Raw genomic sequence first — 17,796 nt, 5'->3', positions numbered from 1 at the left:
GATGAGAAAGTGGCAACCATTTTCACCAGGAAACAGGACACTAATAATGCCCATAGTACCCAACACTCAGAGACAGATTTTGAATTGGTGGTCCAGCTCAACACTTAAACACAACCAGACTGAGAGGAAGGGGTCAATTACTTCTGGCTGGAGAGATAAGTTGTCAGGGTCTGTCCGCAAAGGGTCTCTTGAAGAGGTCAAAGTGTCTAGCCCACTGTTCCCAGTCTTCACTGTGCTGCTGAAGAAATACAAAGATACAATTCTGGAGTCGGAAAGTCCAGGTAAGATTGAGAGACTACAGTTAACTACAGTTAATTCTATCAGTCATGTTCTTATTGTCATGTATAAAGTCTGTGTGGTGCCATACTCTAGTATCATATTCCCTCTTATTGGTCGCCTTTTATTTCAGAGACAAGAGATAGGCGCTGCATCTCCTAGCTCTGTAGGAGAGAAGAGGAAACATCAGAATGAGAGGGAGGACCTGAAACAGTACGCAAACGCCAAAGGTCTAGCCCATGGTTAGAGGAGACCAGCTTTACTGGGTAGTCCCTCTTTAGAACACCAAGTCATGGGGTCTCTTATCCCCTCTTCCAGGGGTCAGCCTAGAAGAAGCAGGCTGAGCCGAACACAGACTCAGGCAGCAACAGCGGGACAGTCAAGGTCTGGGGATAGGTCATGAACTGACCATTAACCCACCAAACCAACCAGAATCTCCTCAAAAGGCCTATCATGCCCATCCACAGCAATGCCTTAGGAGAGGTGATGATTCCTAATAGAGATTGTTGTTGAAACTTTAGCTTTAGCTCTGTCATTGATTGGGATCTGCCTTATATCTACCAACATTGAGGATTTGCTGTGGACAGAAGTACCGCCCTCAGCACTCCAGTGAGGTAATAGGCAACTCCGCCTCTGTAAAGAAGCTACACAGGTGAGTTGCTAACACCACTGCTAGCTCCTTCAATGTTTAGCTTTTATGGTGTCTTAAATGCATTTCCTTATTTCTGTTGGCAGTTGGTTAAAGAAATGGAAACTGAGAGTTGACTGAGAGGAGAAAAGAGCTAGAAAGGAAACTAGAGAACAATGCCAACAGCAATGGTAAAAAAAAAAAGTTTTATGAATTGATGGGGGAAAATGTGTAAAATAAAACCACCTACTGTATTATAAAAATGTAAAAACCTTTACATGTGTAACCTTTATTTAAACTAGGCAAGTCGGTTAAGAACAAATTGTTATTTACAATGACGGCCAAACCCAGGCGACGCTGGGCCAATTGTGCGCCGCCCTATGGGACTCCCAATCACAGCCAGTGGTGATACAGCTGGATTCGAACCAGGGTGTCTGTAGTGACATGTCTAACACTGAGATACAGTGCCTAAGACCGCTGCACCACTCGGGAGCCTGAATAGGACCTGCTGATTAGTACTTGCTGATTAGTGTTAGAATATGGTACAAAGACATTCCTCAATTATATTTTTAAACATTTAAATGGCAGTTTGTGGGTAATTTGTTAAGATGGGTAAAGCAGAGAACCAGGAGAGGCTGGCTCATGTTCATTCAGTCATAGGAGTCACCAAAACAGGTTAGCTTTCATACGGGTGTATGCAGTCCTCTTCTAACCTTCGGGTGCAGTATGACTAGTCCGTGTTAATATGTGTAAGGTGGCTGTCTTGACTGCTCATTTCCTTGGCCTCTCCAGGTGTTCGACGTGAACGCCTCCTCCCAGCACAGTGGTCACCACGTCCTGACTCAACTGAAGGAGGCCACCCAATCTCACCTGGGGGAGATCCAGGGAAGCACCATCTCATCTCAGTAGCTACAACAACACCAACTAAATCTGACACAGTAGCTGGTAAGCACACCCCGCTACAGAAAATTACTTTATTGCAGTCTAAGCATAATCATCTACTGAAAATCACTTAAAGTGACAGGAACTATTTTGTCAATTGTTTGTCCAATGGAGAATGTGGGTTAAATCGATTTTGTGCTCTCCTCACACAGATAAAAGGAGGCCTCTCCCAGAAAGGTTTTCTCATCCTCTAGGAAGGGGCCTCAGCTCCCTCGTAGCTCCCTAGCTCCCAACATAAGAGAGGTGCAGTGCAGCCTCCATGATGCTGGCTAACGTCTTCAAGAAGAAGCGTAAACCAGAGATCAAACTTAAGACTGCCCTTTGTAATCTACAAAACAGGACAAGCAGCTACCAAACAGTTAAGAAACACCTTGCGAGCTTAGTTAACCACACATAGGCATGTGTGGATCTTAGGAGGCTGGTGGGAGGAGCCATAGGAGCACGGGTTCATTGTAATAGCTGGAATGGAATTAATGCAACAGGGCCGACCGTGTGGTTTCCATATGTTTGATACCGGTCCATTTATACCATCAATTACAATGAGCCTGTCCTCCTATAGCTCATCCCACCAGCCTCGTGGCTACGATTAGTCTTTTTGTTTAATCCTTATTATTTCCTACATTTTTTTTTTGTCTCAAGATCGTGACTGTGAAGAAGGCAGATATTATTAACCCTACGTTGGTCAGTCAACTGTCACCAGACATTGAAGAGCCACCAACCGGTAGCTGGAGTAAAAGGATGTCCACATCACTCATTCTATTTGAAGAGGTAAACCACACAGCAGTCAGTAGTTCAATTTAGGTTGTTTAGCAGTTCCAGGTTGCAGACTAGACATTTTAATTAAGTGACCAAGCTGCACCTGCTCTCTGGCAGGTTGATGTCGTATTCGATGATGTGGGATTCCTCACAGCAATCAAGACCTTCATGACGACTACCAAGAGACCCGTGATACTGACCACTAGATGTGTGTGTGTGTGTGTATATACTGAAAAATATTAGTTCAATCTGTATTGAAAATGATGTGAAGTTGAATCATAACACAAAAACTGTCTTCAGATCCCTCCTTCAAGGCCTAAGTTTGGCGGAGACTTTGAAGCGATCCTTTTTAAAACAACCTTCAGTAGTGAGTCGAGCATCTTGGCACCATTGCATCCCCTCACCTAATGTGCATGATATGATATGAAGCTGCTACTCCATTTAGTTTCTGTCTTGCACCCTCCCAGGTGAACGTTTGCAGTTATCTGCAGCTGCTGTGCCTGGCTGAGAACGTCAGGATGGATGCTGGGGACATCACCTCTCTGGTGAGCCTGAACCAGATGCACATCAGACGTACCCGACTGCAGCTCTGGATCTGCAGTGGAGGAGGACAGGCATCTCAGAGGGCAACCCCACTGAAGGACCCTGCAGGTGGTGTGTATGGAAGTGAGTGACAAACCATTTATTGACTAACTTCAATGTCTAGGTGTGTTAGTATATCACATGTATTGTGACCCCTTTTTTCTTGGTCGCTGTCTGAAAGAGTATGTCAAGTCTTACAATTGAATCACTTGATTGTTTTGGTGAACCCTAGCTCTGGCTGTTGCTGCAGTGGGTGAAAATGCTTCTCCCTGCCATCCTCCTGTGACGTGGGCTGCACTTCGAGCATGCTGGAGCTCCTGAACTCTGGCCCCAGCCATGACCTGCAGACCACTCTAAAGGCACGTCACCTCAGAGGCCCTGTGACCTTGAACTAGATGAACATCCAATACTTTTATTCAGGTAACAACATTGAATGACCGTCTGACTGTATGAGGTGCCTTTCTCTGTGATTCCTCAGTGCCAGTCCTGGGCTAGACCAGACACCATCAAGCTAATGGAGATCCTTACTGAGAGCTGGAGGAGATGTGTAGCTTTACACTACTCGAACCTGGAGCTCCTTCCCCTACCAATCAGGACCCAGCCCAGTCCTTATCTCACCCCAAAGAAAGTGACTCGCTCTAGGCTTCAGAGTGAGCCAACACCCCCTGACATCCACCACCCTCAGGTCCCACTGATCCTGGATCAGACCAGTTAAGGTGTACTCTGGCTCCAGGCTGAGGAGAAAAATGTCTGGATATCTGATTCCAGATCAGCTCACATGTTAGTAATGCCTTAGCGCCTCACTGTCTTCTGAGGGCTCATCCAGGTGTATCAAATATTACTGAGACTGTTAATGGCAAACTTCAAACTGAGAAGGTGGCAGATGGCTTGGTGTACCACTGCTTAGATGCAATAACTGACTTTATGGACCTCGTGTCCTTCATTGATACATCTCAACCGAGTGAGTCTCCACATAAAGCTGGCCCATGCAGACCAGGGGCGGAGGTTAAGGACGGACTGCTAGATGAGAGAGGATGGGGGCTGTAGGTGGTGGGGTGAGATGACATTGGAAATCCAGGCTGCAGTAGAGGGCCTGGGCTTCCAGAGGTGCCTGGCCAGGGTGTCTGAGGGATGGGCTGGATCCCAGAGGCTGGAGGGTGATGGAGAAACTCAACCTCCCCGTCACCCCACCCAGACCACTTCCTGACTGCAGTTTCCTGAGTGTTATTTTTTTCGCTGTCAGAAATACATTGGTGGCTCAGTCCTCTAAATTACCATACATGCTTATGTGAAGTTAGCACTCACGTTTGTAATGCTGTTAGAATTTGGTTCAAACTGTTAGTCAGAAATGAGCATCATTGCAAACAACCTTCTGGTGGTATCTGAACAGAAGTTTGTCTTCCAGCGTGGTCGAAAGGAGATATGACCTCATCAGAACTGTCCTCTCAAACCAAGCCTTCTGCACCTTGGGAAACAAGCAAGCTGTTACCGTGGACTACCTGCCTGTCCTCCGCACCATGTGCCAATCAGAGAGAACTCAGGAGCAGGGCCAAGGCAGGTGAGTCAATACACTGCATAAGAGCACCGTATTAATTTCTACTAAGAGAAAAGTTATAATTAAAGAGATTGCTCAGATGACTTAAGACAGATTTGTTGTATGAATGCTCTTTCTCTTAGGTTGCTGCATTACCTCGGCCTCCTTGCAGATAAATGGTCATTGTTATGGGAAAATCAAGTCAGCAAGTTCTGGCTCTACACCGCATGACAGAGGTTAATGCCATCATCCCCATGTTAATGACTTGTGATTTAGTGAATGTAGCCCATATGGGCGTTCATGAAAACGTTTGCTGTACATTCATTCATGCTTATTACATTGAGTGAGAAGTTTCTACTGTATGCATTCCAAATGTATAAATGAAATATGAAATCTTATTTTTATATTTATACATAAAAAAATAACATGCATTTTGTTACAATCTGATTAAGTGAGTTGGTGTTTAAAACCAGAGGTATTTCAGGCTTTGAAAGGCATTAAACATTTGTCCATAAAGGTACAGATGCAGGTGGTCTCATATGATTTGTCGGATCACCGAACACATTCAAGCCTATTCTGCTTTACTATCGGCCCTGACAGAGCACTTCTTTCTATTCATGGGAAAGTGAAGAACATGACGTGTGGTGTCTGAGGAGAGGCTTAAGTTCAGCTGCTGGGGCCTGAACTGACACCTCAAGTGCAATACCATCTGAGTCTAGAGGTGGGAAGTGCTGTAGTATTCATTTAAATATAAGCTAGTGTCAGTTTCCATCAAGCCTCTCAGGTTCGCTCTGTGACCTTCAACCCCACCAGGTCACACATACTGTACACAGTCAACCAGTTTCAGTCCCTGGTGGAAATTGCTGCTGTATTATAACTCTTCACTGAGCAGCTTGTAAAACGCCACAGCCTGCAACATGTCGTCACACAGCTCCTCCCCCCGACGCCGCCAACCCACCTGGAAGGAGTTCCTGTATTTCACAGAAAGGTTGTGAGGGAATGTCACCCTCTGAATTTGAGTCACTGACTCCATCATCCATTGCACCGCCTGGGCCCCGCTGGAGAGCAACTCGCCCACCGTGAGGCCAAAATGGCGGCCGACGGTGGTGCGCATCATGTTGAGCACCTTGGGTGGAGCAGTGATGTCAGGCTGGTTGTAGCGGGGCTCCAGCAGGGCGAACAGCATAGCCTCCACTGTACGCATGTGAGCCATTACTGGGTACAGGGCAGTGTTCTGAAGGGAGATGGATGGCTTTTCCACAATGAAGTCAGCCGTGGGGAGGTGGGATACCACACTGGATATCTGGTGATGTTATGACACGTAATGAGATGTGATTCAGTACAGGAGTTGGGATATTAGAGTAAATTATGTGCTAAGCTAAAACCTAGCCCTGAGACATGGCTGTAGATAGACACCATAGGAGACTGCACAGTCATGTCTCAGTGCTAACCTACGTACCCAAATGCAAAAATACCTCGGTCGGAAACATTCAACTTACGTCATGCAAGTAGGCAGAAGCCATGTAGGTTCCCTTCAGGAAGTTGTGGCAATCCTCATGTTTCCACTCCAACACGTTCATGCCACGATCCACATGCGCCCAGGCTATTTTATTCACTCAAACACACAATGGACACTATGGAATTTGCTTCCTGGAAGAAAGGGGGATTAATGCACATGTATTAACACTGACGTATTTATGCGGGGACTGACCCTGTGGGCTGCCCAACTGTCCCATCAACATCCAGACCTCAAGGCCATCCATCTAGCTAAATCATCTTACCTCTAGTCAGGTCCTTTCCACCTCTGGTCTGATGAACTTGGCTAGCTGGATCTTTACATTTCTCGTTCTCCGGAGGGTTGAGGATGGAGTTGAAGACAATGACAGTACTTTTGTGTTTCAGAAGCGGCACATTTGTGACGCTTTCGAGATTTTCTAGTCCTGTATTCCACAATGTTGACAGACTTGCGTCCACGAAGGAGCTTGACGGCGGCGAGCTCCGACTCTGCCGCACTGTTGAGGAGCTGCAGAATGACATCTCGCTGAGGTGTAGTATGCGTCCAGCGACTTGTCATCATCACAAGGAGTAGTAGATGGAGAGAGGGTGTCATTATGGGTTTCAACGCCTGCGACTGGGATCCGACTGCTCCAGCAACACGTGCAGTGGAGATATCGGAATTCTAGTTTGGGGAGTAAGCCCTGGGGTTGGTAGAATAAGCCATACCGCCCTGCAAGAATAGAGGGGAAACATACAATCGGGGGCGGGTATAATTAGTGATACGTTCCAACAGGAATCTGTTCCAAAAACGTCCTAAAGTACAAGGTTGCATACAAAGTATTATGATCATTTCCCCTCTCTAACTAGCTGCCGAATAGGCATCAACTCACATGAATTAATTAAATAGCCACTCCCTCCCTACCTGGTATCAACCTTGTATGCGTTGTTTTGTCGGCAACCTTGTTTTTGGAACAGATTCCTGTTGGAAAGTTCCACAAATTATACCCACCCGCTAACAAATAGCACCTGAAAAAAATGTAATTAAGAAGTTACGAGAAACTTCGCGGCTTGAATAAAAATATTTGTGCATACCTCTCAGGGCGATTAAAGACATTCATCGCCTTGCAACCCACATTGTAATCGTGGTTTTACAGGTAATGCATTCAAACTTTTGCCCTTTAATTGTTCGCAAATCTCACGCCGATGCAGAAACAAGGATCATGCATACTTGGCTCCGAGGCACTTTTATGTTCCCCCTCCTCTCCAGGTTCTTGAAGCTGCATTTAAAATCTCACTGACTTTCATCTCAAGTGCAAACTTCGTAAAAGATGTCTTCGTTTTTATTAGGATATTTTATTTATATTTCAATATGAATTAACTTTGGTGACATTATCAAGACATTATATATTATCTCGATATAATTTGTTGGAATATATACCATACAATCAATTACAGTTGTTTTTCTTAGATATTACTATTCTGCCAGGCCTACCTCCGTTTATAAATTATGCGTAATATATGGCAACGCTTTTTTCACTTCCCCTGCTCATTGTTATTTGAATAGTGAGTGTTTGTGTGGAGAACAATAAACGGCATGTTGCTATGCCAGTGAGAAAGGGAAACGTCGGCCTGTGAGCGCGGTCAAGTGCAACAACAACCAGAAAAATGTCCTGACACCTGTTATAGACGTAATACATTTGAAGTTAATGAAAAGGCATGGACCTAAGTAAAATAAGCAATTCGTTTGTTGGGACTTGATTGACGCAGAAGAATAGCCGATTTAATTATGGCAAGTCCGGAGAGAAATAAGAAGATTCTGCTTGAAATGGTGAAACAGCCCAGCAACGACCATTGTGCCGACTGTGGGGCCCCTGGTGAGTTATTTTTAATAAAATACATGTTAAACCATGATTGATAGCCTCTAACATTTGACATGTTTGGGTTACCATTGTGGCTAGGATTAGGTACAGATAGGAACTGTAAAACAAAAGTTTAAAGTAGTAAAATATTGACGGACCCCCAAACAGAAGCTATGTCTTCTATGTGACTATTTCATATTAATGATCGACTATTTCAGTGTGGTTGTCTATTGTTCATAGAATGTGGTGCATGAGCAAAAACCTAAGCCATGTAAGACAAGTGAGTTATAGTTGCTTTTATTTCACTGGATTTCACTGCTGATTATGTATTTACCACGACTGCGATGTGGTTGTCTCACCTAGCTATCTTAAGATTAATGCACTAACTGTAAGTCACTCTAAATTACTAAAAAGTCAAATGATCACAACCATGGCATTTTTTAAAGAAGTTATTTTGGGGGAAGTTATAGTTAATTCAGACAATGATTATAATGGTTCCTCCTTTCCAGTAACTCTCTACAACTCATGAGCCAACCTTAGAAAAAACAACCAATCAAGGCATGACATACTACAAAGTCCAATATCCAAACTATAGTAATGTGGTTCAAAGGTATACAGGCTGAAAACATTGCCAGTGTCTGGTGGATTGATACAGTGTCATATTACTGCTATTCACAGAGCCAGACTGGGCATCATACAAACTTGGTGTGTTTGTATGTGTGAACTGTTCGGGGACACATCGGGACTTGCCTGCCATCAGCCGGATAAAGTCCATACGTTTGGATTTCTGGGATGATTCCTTAGTAGAGGTACAGTTTAACACGTTACAATAGCCCATTAGTGTACCAAGAACCTTTACACCTTGAAGGATGCACTCTCAAGCTCACACAATAATAGTCACCATCACCTTTGATGTTGTCATGTTATAACATGCTTATTATTATGTTATAACATTCCTATTATGTTTCTAATTGTAGTTTATGAAGACAAGGGGTAACGCTGCAGCCAATGCGTTCTATGAGAAGTGTGTTCCTCCCTTCTACTACCGGCCAAAGGAGAAGGACTGTGTGTGAGTGGAACTATATCAATGTCTTCGTTCGCTCACTCAATTCAAGGAAGTGTGAATTGTGATGACTTGACAGTTGTTCATTCAGTGGAAGGATGCAGTATTATTTCAAGAGAAGAGGAAGAAATATATTGGTGTCGATTAGCCTACAATTGATTGAGTTGGCAAATACTGCAGGGTTTGTGGTCGAAGTTGAGTCATATATTGAACACAAAAAGTTTGTATTTTTAATATATTCGTTTTTGTATTTAAATCTAACCTTTTGGTTTCCTGACAGTGTTCTTAAAGATCAGTGGATACGTGCTAAGTATGAGAGGAGAGAATTCACAGGAGAGAGTAACTCCCTTCAGCAAGGTTATAGTTCAGGTAAGTGCTAAATGTTGACAAGTCTCCATGGATAAGTACATTTATTTGATTAAAATTGTCAAGGAACACACAACATTTCCATACATCTCTGTCTACAGAGCAAGGCATAGAAACAAACGTACCAAAATACTGCGTATGAAGAGAGAAGGGATACTAACTAAATCAATGTTTTGTATTGGTTGGATCCCATTCAGGACTTTACGAAGGAATTCTATGGAAGAAAGGCAAGGACAACAAGCAGTTCCTGAAAAGGAGATTCCTGCTCTCTGAAACAGACTTCACCTTGAGATACTTCACCAAGGAGGATGTAAGTTGGTTGAAATGCAGAAGACAGTTCAGTTGAATGCATTCAGTTGTACAACTGACTAGGTATCCCCCTTTCCCTTTAAGTAGCTTCTCTCCATCTTCTTGGATCAGATAACCCAGCTAACAAAATGTCGTCCTGGGGACGTGCCCAGAAGGCTTTGGAAAAGTCACAGGGAACGTCCCCTGTTACTTAAAGCAATGGGACTCCCAACATCTTTCTCAGGTCATTACCAATCCCATGAGGTATGATCCCAAACACCCAGAAAAGGCTACTCTCCTTGATGTTATCCTCACAAATAATCCTGATTAGGTATCAGTCTGGTGTTTTTCTGTAGTGACCTTAGTGATCACTGTATTCTGAATTGGCTGCTCAGTTAAATGACCTGTACTGATTTGTCATAGACGCTTGCTGAAAAACTTTAATGAGAAACCTTCCTTCATAACTATGATTACTCAGCTACACATGCCTCTCCCTAATGTCAATATGCCTTGTCTATTGCTGTTTTGGTTAGTGATTATTGTCTTATTTCACTGTAGAGCCTCCAGCCCTGCTCAATATGCCTTCGCTAGCCATTTTGCTCCTGCCTCCACACACACACACACACACACATGCAGTGACCTCACCTGGCTTAAATGGTGCCTCTAGAGACAAAACCTCTCTCATCGTCACTCAATGCCTAGGTTTACCTCCACTGTACATCATGCCATACCCTTGTCTGTACATTATGCCTTGAATCTATACTTCCCCGCCCAGAAATCTGCTCCTTTTACTCTCTGTTCGTAACGCACTAGACGACCAGTTCTTATAACCTTTAGCCGTACCCTTATCCTACTCGTCCCCTGTTCCTCTGGTGATGTAGAGGTTAACCCAGGCCCTGCAGCCCCCAGCATCACTCCCATTCACCAGGTGCTCTCATTTGTTGACTTCTGTAACTGTAAAAGCCTTGGTTTCATGCATGTTAACATTAGAAGCCTAAGTTTGTTTTATTCACTGCTTCAGCACACATCCTGTGGCGTTCTGCATTAGCATCGAATAGCCCCCGCAATATGCAACTTTTCAGGGAAGACAGGAACCAGTATGTATACTCAGTCAGTTAGGAAAGCTAAGGCTAGCCTTTTCAAACACAAATTTGCATCCTGTAGCACTAAGTTTTGGGACACTGTAAAGTCCATGGAGAATAAGAGCACCACCTCCAGCTGCCCACTGCACTGAGGATAGGAAACACTGTCACCACTGATAAATCTACGATAATCGACAATTTCTATAAGCATTTTTCCATGGCTGGCCATGCTTTCCACCTGGCTACCCCTACCCCGGCCAACACCTCAGCACCCCCTGCAGCAACTTGCCCAAGCCCTCGCTTCTCCTTCACCCAAATCCAGACAGCTGATGTTCTGAAAGAGCTGCAAAATCTGGATCCCTACAAATCAGCTGGGCTAGACAAATCCGGACCCTCTCTTTCTAAAATGATCTGCCGAAATTGTTGCAACCCCTATTAGTAGCCTATTCAACCTCTCTTTCGTATTGTCTGAGATCCCCAAAGATTGGAAAGCTGCCGCGGTCATCCTCCTCTTCAAAGGGGGAGACACTCTAGACACAAACTGTTATAGACCTATATCTATCCTGCCCTGCCTTTGTAAAATCTTCGAACGCCAAGTTAACAAACAGATCACCAACCATTTTGAATCCCACCATACCCCATTCTTGTGGGTCGGCCTAGGTGTATTGGTGTCTCTGAGGAGTCTTTGGTCTGGTTTGCTAACTACCTCTTTCAAAGAGTGCAATATGTAAAGTCAGAACATCTGCTGTTTCAGCCCACCTGTCACCCCAATGCCCGATCCCAGGCCCCTCTTCTCAATTTACATCAACAACATACCTCAGGCAATAGGCTCTTATCCACTTACAGTGCATTCGGAAAGTATTCAGACCCCTATACTTTTTCCACATTTTGTTACTTTACAGCCATATCCTAAAATGGATTCAATTGTTGCACTGCACTGCATCCATTTATATGCAGATGATACAGTCTTATACACGGAACCCAAACCGGCTGTGCGTGTGCGCCATCGTGCATACATTTATTTTGTTCCCCTACACCAAACGGAATCACGACACGCAGGTTCAAATATCTAAACAAACCCTGAACCAATTACATTCATTTGGGATCAGGTCGAAAAGCATTAAACATTGATGGCAATTTAGCTAGTTAGCTTGCACTTGCTAGCTAATTTGTCCTATTTAGCTAGCTTGCTGCTGCTAGCTAATTTGTCCTGGGATATAAACATTGAGTTGTTATTTTACCTGAAATGCACAAGGTCCTCTACTCCGACAATTAATCCACACATAAAACGGTTAACCAAATCGTTTCTAGTCATCTCCTCCTTCCAGGCTTTTTCATCTTTGAACTTATATGGTGATTGGCATCTAAACTTTCATAGTATTACTACACCGACTGGCAACACAGTTCCTCTTTCAATCACCAACGTGGGTATAACCAATGAGGAGATGGCACGTGGATACCTGCTTCTATAAACCAATGAGGAGATGGGAGAGGCAGGACCTCCAGCGCGATCTGCGTCAGAAATAGAAAGGAGTTATATTTTATCCCTTGGCGACGCAGGCGCTCGTTGACGGGCGTGACCAGTGTGGGTGCAATAATTGAATAACATAGATTTCTAAATGTATTTTGCAACGACGTGACGCCAGCGGTGTGGTCAGCCTATTATACTCAGCTGGCTCCTCCCCAGATTTTGTGTGTCATGTCCTGCAACAAAGCTTAGTGTCCAGCAGTCTTTCTCTGCCCTTAACCTTGTTCTGAACACATCCAAAACAAAGGTTATGTGGGAGAGTAGGAAGAGTGTCTTACTGACACTGGTGGCTGCTTCGCATGTTAAAAAAAAAAATCTCTACCATTTCGCCCTTTATGTTGTCTGCGTCTAACAATGTTTGTGCCATGTTTTGTGCTGTTACCATGTTGTGCTGCTGCCATGTTGTGATGCTACCATGTTGTGCTGTTGCCATGCTGTGTTGCTACCATGTTGTGCTGTTGCCATGCTGTGGCTACCATGTTGTTGTCATGCTATGTTTTTGTCATGCTGTGTTGCTGCCATGTCGTGTTGTCATGCTGTGTTGCTGCCATGTCGTGTTGTCATGCTGTGTTGCTGCCATGTCGTGTTGTCATGCTGTGTTGCTGCCATGTCGTGTTGTCATGCTGTGTTGCTGCCATGTCGTGTTGTCATGCTGTGTTGCTGCCATGTCGTGTTGTCATGCTGCGTTTCTGCCGTGTTGTTGTTTTAGGTCTCTTTATGTAGTGTTGTGGTGTCTCATTTGTCGTGATTTGTTTTGTCCATTTAAAAAACATTTTTTTTTATCCCAGCCCCCATCGCCGCAAGAGGCCTTTCTCTCTTGCTAGGCCGTCAATTGTAAATAAGAATTTAATGTTAATTGACCTACCTGGTTAAATAAATGTTAAATATAAAATACCTGAGAAGGGATCATTATAATGCTGCCTGTTGTGTATTATTGACCCTAGTCCAAGAAGCCCAAAGCAGTCATCTCTATGAAGGACCTCAATGCCGTGTTCCAGCCGGAAAAGATAGGCCACGCCCACGGGCTGCAAATCTCCTACCTGGAGGAAGAACGGACCAGAAACCTGTTTGTTTACCATGACAACAGCCAGGTAATAACCTATGACAAACTCAATTGAAACGTTGTCATGAAGACTCGGGGTCAAATTTCTCTCTCCTACTTCTAGGAAATTGTGTCCTGTTTCAATGCGATTCGGGCCACCCGGTTTGCTTACCTCAAGAAAGTCAACCCTAATGCCAGGGACAGTGACGTGAGTTCAATGTCTTGTATCGCCGTGATTGACATGATATGTCACAGGTGACGTCATCCTTTCAAGGACTCCCTCTGTACAGATCTGTCATCCTTTCTATGTTTTTGCTTGTGCAGGTTGTACCTTTGATAACCAGAAGTAGCATTAAAGAAGGCTACATGGAGAAAACCGGCCCAACGGTTAGTAATCCAGCAAATTCATTGAACATAGTGAAGTTCTAAAGTGATATACGCAGAGAGCATCAGAAACTCAACCTGTATGATGCTCAGCCAGGGCTGATTCTGTTCCTTCTGTGTCTGTTCTTAGCAATGGGAGCCATTCAAGAAGAGATGGTTCATCTTAAACTTAACGGACAGGAAGCTGTCCTACTTCAAATCTTCACTGGTAATGACAACAGAGAATATGCTTAAGACATTTGTATTTGTGGAGAAGAATGTTGCAAAGTGTGTGTGTGTGTGTCTGGCAGTCTCTATTTGTGTATTGCTGTGTGTCTGTCTATAGGATGCCTTGGAACTGGGAGCTGTCTTCATCGGCACAGAGGGCCATGGCTACTCTGTGAGGGAGGGCCAGCCTAAGGGGAGCCGCAGTGGCAGGTGGAGGTTCGGGGTCACCTTGGAGACGCCAGACAGGCAGTTTGTCTTCCTGTGTGACCAGGAGCAGGACCAGAGGGAGTGGATAGAAGCCTTCAAACTAGTAATCTCCCAGCCTATGCTACCGCAGCACTACAACAGTATGAAGACCATTCACTGTTCACTATGTTTACAATATACCAGCAGCATGAGACTTACGATTATTGTAAAAGTGGTCAATGACAGAAAATTATACCTTTTGAGTAGCTGAAATAAGTTTATTTTTTATATTATTGAACATTTGTCTTTATTTGTTATTTCAGCTGAGGCAAACATGAGAAGGATGAAAAAATGAATGGTGTAAAAACCCGAGGGAAGGAAGACACGATTCACAGGAAGAAATGGCGATGTGTGAGGCTGGCTGCCTGTTTCAGAGAGCCTACCAGTGGCAGGGTGGAGGCTTCTCACAAGAGGTGATCAGTGAACTCTTCAATGGAGTCATGTGTATTGGAAAATGAGGAGAGGCTAAATGAACTCAGGCTAAGGAGGCTAAACGAACTGAAGAGCTGCCAATGTGGACCAGCACTGGTAACCATTGCAAATCACCATTATGCAGGGCACCTTGCAAACCAGTGACAGGACTGCATATTATGAGATGGGAACTGATGGCATTGTCTGGGATATTGGGAATGTAATATATACTTTCTATTAACTAATGTGTATATACACTGAATGTATAAAACGTTAAGGACACCTGCTCTTTCCATGACATAGACTGACCAGGTGAAAGCTATGATCCCTTATTGATGTCACTTGTTAAATCCACTTCAATCAGTGTCGATGAAGGGGAGGAGACAAGTTAAATAAGGATTTGTCAGCCAATGGAGACATGGATTGTGTATGTGTGCCACTCAGACGGTGAATGGATAAGACAATTGAAAACTATTGAAGTGCCTTTGAGCAGGATATGGTAGTAGGTGCCAGGCGCACCGGTTTGTGTCAAGAACTGCAACGCTGCTGGGTTTTTCATGCTCAATAGTTTTACGTGTGTGTCAAGAATGGTCCACCACCCAAAGGACATCCAGCCAACTTGACACGACTGTGGGAAGCATTGGAGTCAACATGGGCCATATTGGGCCTGCATCCTTGACACCTTGTAGAGGCCAAGACCTGATGAATTGAGGCTGTTCTGAGGGGTGTTCCTAATATTTTGTACAGTCATTGTAAATAGAAAGCAAGAGAGTGCGATACAATACTTTAATGGAGCAAGTAGAGTTTGTTTTTTGTATAACAGTTATTTTATAATACAGTGTTTTATTATCTTTGTGTTGATTGCAGCCTACTGTTATTTAAATGATTTTGCATGTCCTGTCTGTCATTGTTACATATGCCAATAGCACACACCAGTAAAAGTAAGTTAAACATTATTTATGTCCATATATAGTACCCCTAGTGATTCAAGAGGCAAAATATTCTTTGAGTTGTTGTTATACCTGTGACACTGTGATAACTACAGTAGCCATTACTTTCTTTACGACAATGTATACATGTACAAAGAGGCTGTTGGGGAAATTCTTACACAGGGACACTCAAAGTCAGTCTTAATATGAGTCATTGTTTATTGTCAGCATGCTGGAGAGGTTCCAACCAACTCAATGCACCATAGTACACATGTCAAGCAGGAGCTCTGCTTGGGCAGTCCCAGCAGTTGTCTTATATACGGCTATACACATATAACATAATTCATTAATCATTACCGTTTCATTCATGTGACAGACCAATACCTCACGAGGTACTGTTCTCAAAATAAGGTCTGGGCATACTGCCAAATTGCAGCTACCGATAGTGAGGATTTGTTCAGTCAGCCACTTGCATGAACACAGAAATTGGTTTATAGAACAGCACATGAATAGAACATGAATAGAAGAAAAGCACTAACGTTAAAATTGCCATTACAAAGGCAGTCCCCACCTTTGCCAGGATGTTAAGGATGTTGCTCTGGGTGGCCATTCCACCAGAGCAACAGAACAGCCACCAACTCCCTGAGACAAATCAAATGCTCCTTTCGACCTGCATCCTGTGGTGCCTCACAGAGACTGGATAACAGCCAGCAACACTGCCCCCACACCACTCTCCACCACTTCTCTCCCAGGAACTGCATGCAGATACACTGAGCTATGCCCAAACTGTACACAGTCAGAGGCCCAATGCAGATTTGGGAGTCACACTGCCCTCCGCACCGCCCTCCTCAATTCCCGCCACAACTTCTCTCCCAGACTAGTTTTGGTTACCCTCCCTGCTCCCATCATCAGGACAGGCCGAGACACTCCTGCCCCCCATGGAAGCCCCAACCCTGCAACATGAGCCACACCAAGGCCTCGTGTGCACACCCAGAATGCAGCACTGGCAGCCACTCCAGTCCTCTGTAGCAGCTCCACTCCTTTGGTGGGAGCTTCATCTGGGTGGACTGAGCTCTGTCAACACTGCTCTCCCAGTTCCCGGCCCAGCCCCTGCATACAGGGACTTATGGGACGACTGCCAAATGCTCCGTTTGTTCAGCTCACGCTGTTGCCTGGGGCCTTGGCAAAGTCTCAGCTCACTCAACAAATAGCTGCAGATGACCCGTTGCCTGTTAGCTCTTATGGGACTAAGCTGAATACGCCCTCTGACTTTAAATCTCGTAGGGGGCTTGGGCTAATGCGCCTAAATGTGCAAAATATGATTTAAAAAATGGACACAATTGACATTTGAGTACAAGACTAGTGACATTCTGGTTCTCTCTGAAACATGGTTAAATGGTTCTGTCTCTGATAAAGACATTGAAGTAAATTATTATAATGTATTTAGATGTGACAGATTACAAAAGGGGGAGTGGCCATATGTAAAATCTAACTCAAGGTGTCATAAGAAAAAATGTTCCCCCCTCCCCAACATAAAAAAATATTTTCACTTGACCCACCCCTTTTACTGTAAGATACATTTAACACCCTCCCCCCTCATAGTATGAACTAAAAATAATGTTAATGACCACAAGTAACAATAACTGCAGTGACCCTGTGTTCATAAATGTTGATACTTGCCCCTTCAGAATACTTTTGTAGAACAGTTGATGCCATGCAGGGCTACTAGGACTGACCCCATTTTGGTCAACTGAGATTTCTCTGGGTTGAAAGGTCTCAAATATACAGTACCAGTCAAAAGTTTGGACACACCTACTCATTCAAGGGTTTTCCTTTATTTTTTTACATTTTTTTTTACATTGTAGAATCAATGTGAAGATATCAAAACTATGAAATAACAAATATGGAATCATGTAGTAACCAAAATAGTGTTAAAGAATTCTAAATATATTTTAGAATTTAGATTCTTCAAAGTAGCCACCCTTTGCCTTGATGACAGCTTTGCGCATTCTCTCAACCAGCTTCACCTGGAATGCTTTTCTGAGCACTTGTTGGCTGCTTTTCCTTCATGCTGCGGTCCAGCTCATCCCAAACCATCTCAATTGGGTTGAGGTCAAAAACATCCTGTGGCGGACTGCAATAGCATCGAATAGTCCCCGCGATATGCAACTGTTCA

The 17,796-nt window shown here is 44.1% G+C and overlaps 1 protein-coding gene and 1 pseudogene across 1 annotated transcript; one reads left to right on the top strand and one right to left on the bottom strand.

Moving 5' to 3' along the window:
• Positions 1 to 5,099: 5,099 nt before the first annotated feature.
• LOC127914437 (transcription elongation factor, mitochondrial-like) lies at positions 5,100 to 7,549 on the bottom strand (annotated as a pseudogene).
• Positions 7,550 to 7,818: 269 nt separating this feature from the next.
• Positions 7,819 to 15,647, top strand: LOC118380980 (arf-GAP with dual PH domain-containing protein 2-like). Its single transcript, XM_052490397.1, has 11 exons — positions 7,819 to 8,089; positions 8,753 to 8,883; positions 9,052 to 9,143; positions 9,418 to 9,506; positions 9,701 to 9,813; positions 13,346 to 13,492; positions 13,568 to 13,651; positions 13,768 to 13,830; positions 13,958 to 14,035; positions 14,153 to 14,381; positions 14,544 to 15,647. The coding sequence occupies exons 1-11, from the start codon at positions 8,002 to 8,004 to the stop codon at positions 14,573 to 14,575; spliced, it is 1,146 nt and encodes a 381-aa protein (XP_052346357.1). The 5' UTR covers positions 7,819 to 8,001; the 3' UTR covers positions 14,576 to 15,647.
• Positions 15,648 to 17,796: the final 2,149 nt, after the last annotated feature.

This window comes from Oncorhynchus keta, chromosome 32 (genome assembly GCF_023373465.1).
Source record: "Oncorhynchus keta strain PuntledgeMale-10-30-2019 chromosome 32, Oket_V2, whole genome shotgun sequence".
NCBI classification, from domain to species: domain Eukaryota; kingdom Metazoa; phylum Chordata; class Actinopteri; order Salmoniformes; family Salmonidae; genus Oncorhynchus; species Oncorhynchus keta.
This window is presented reverse-complemented; position numbering and strand designations above follow the sequence as displayed.

Coding starts and splice junctions, on each gene's coding strand:
- LOC118380980 (XM_052490397.1), top strand. CDS start 8,002: ATGGCAAGTCCGGAGAGAAATAAGAAGATTCTGCTTGAAATGGTGAAA. Junction 8,884..9,051: donor GGGATGATTCCTTAGTAGAG/GTACAGTTTAAC, acceptor TTCTAATTGTAG/TTTATGAAGACAAGGGGTAA. Junction 13,831..13,957: donor TGGAGAAAACCGGCCCAACG/GTTAGTAATCCA, acceptor GTCTGTTCTTAG/CAATGGGAGCCATTCAAGAA.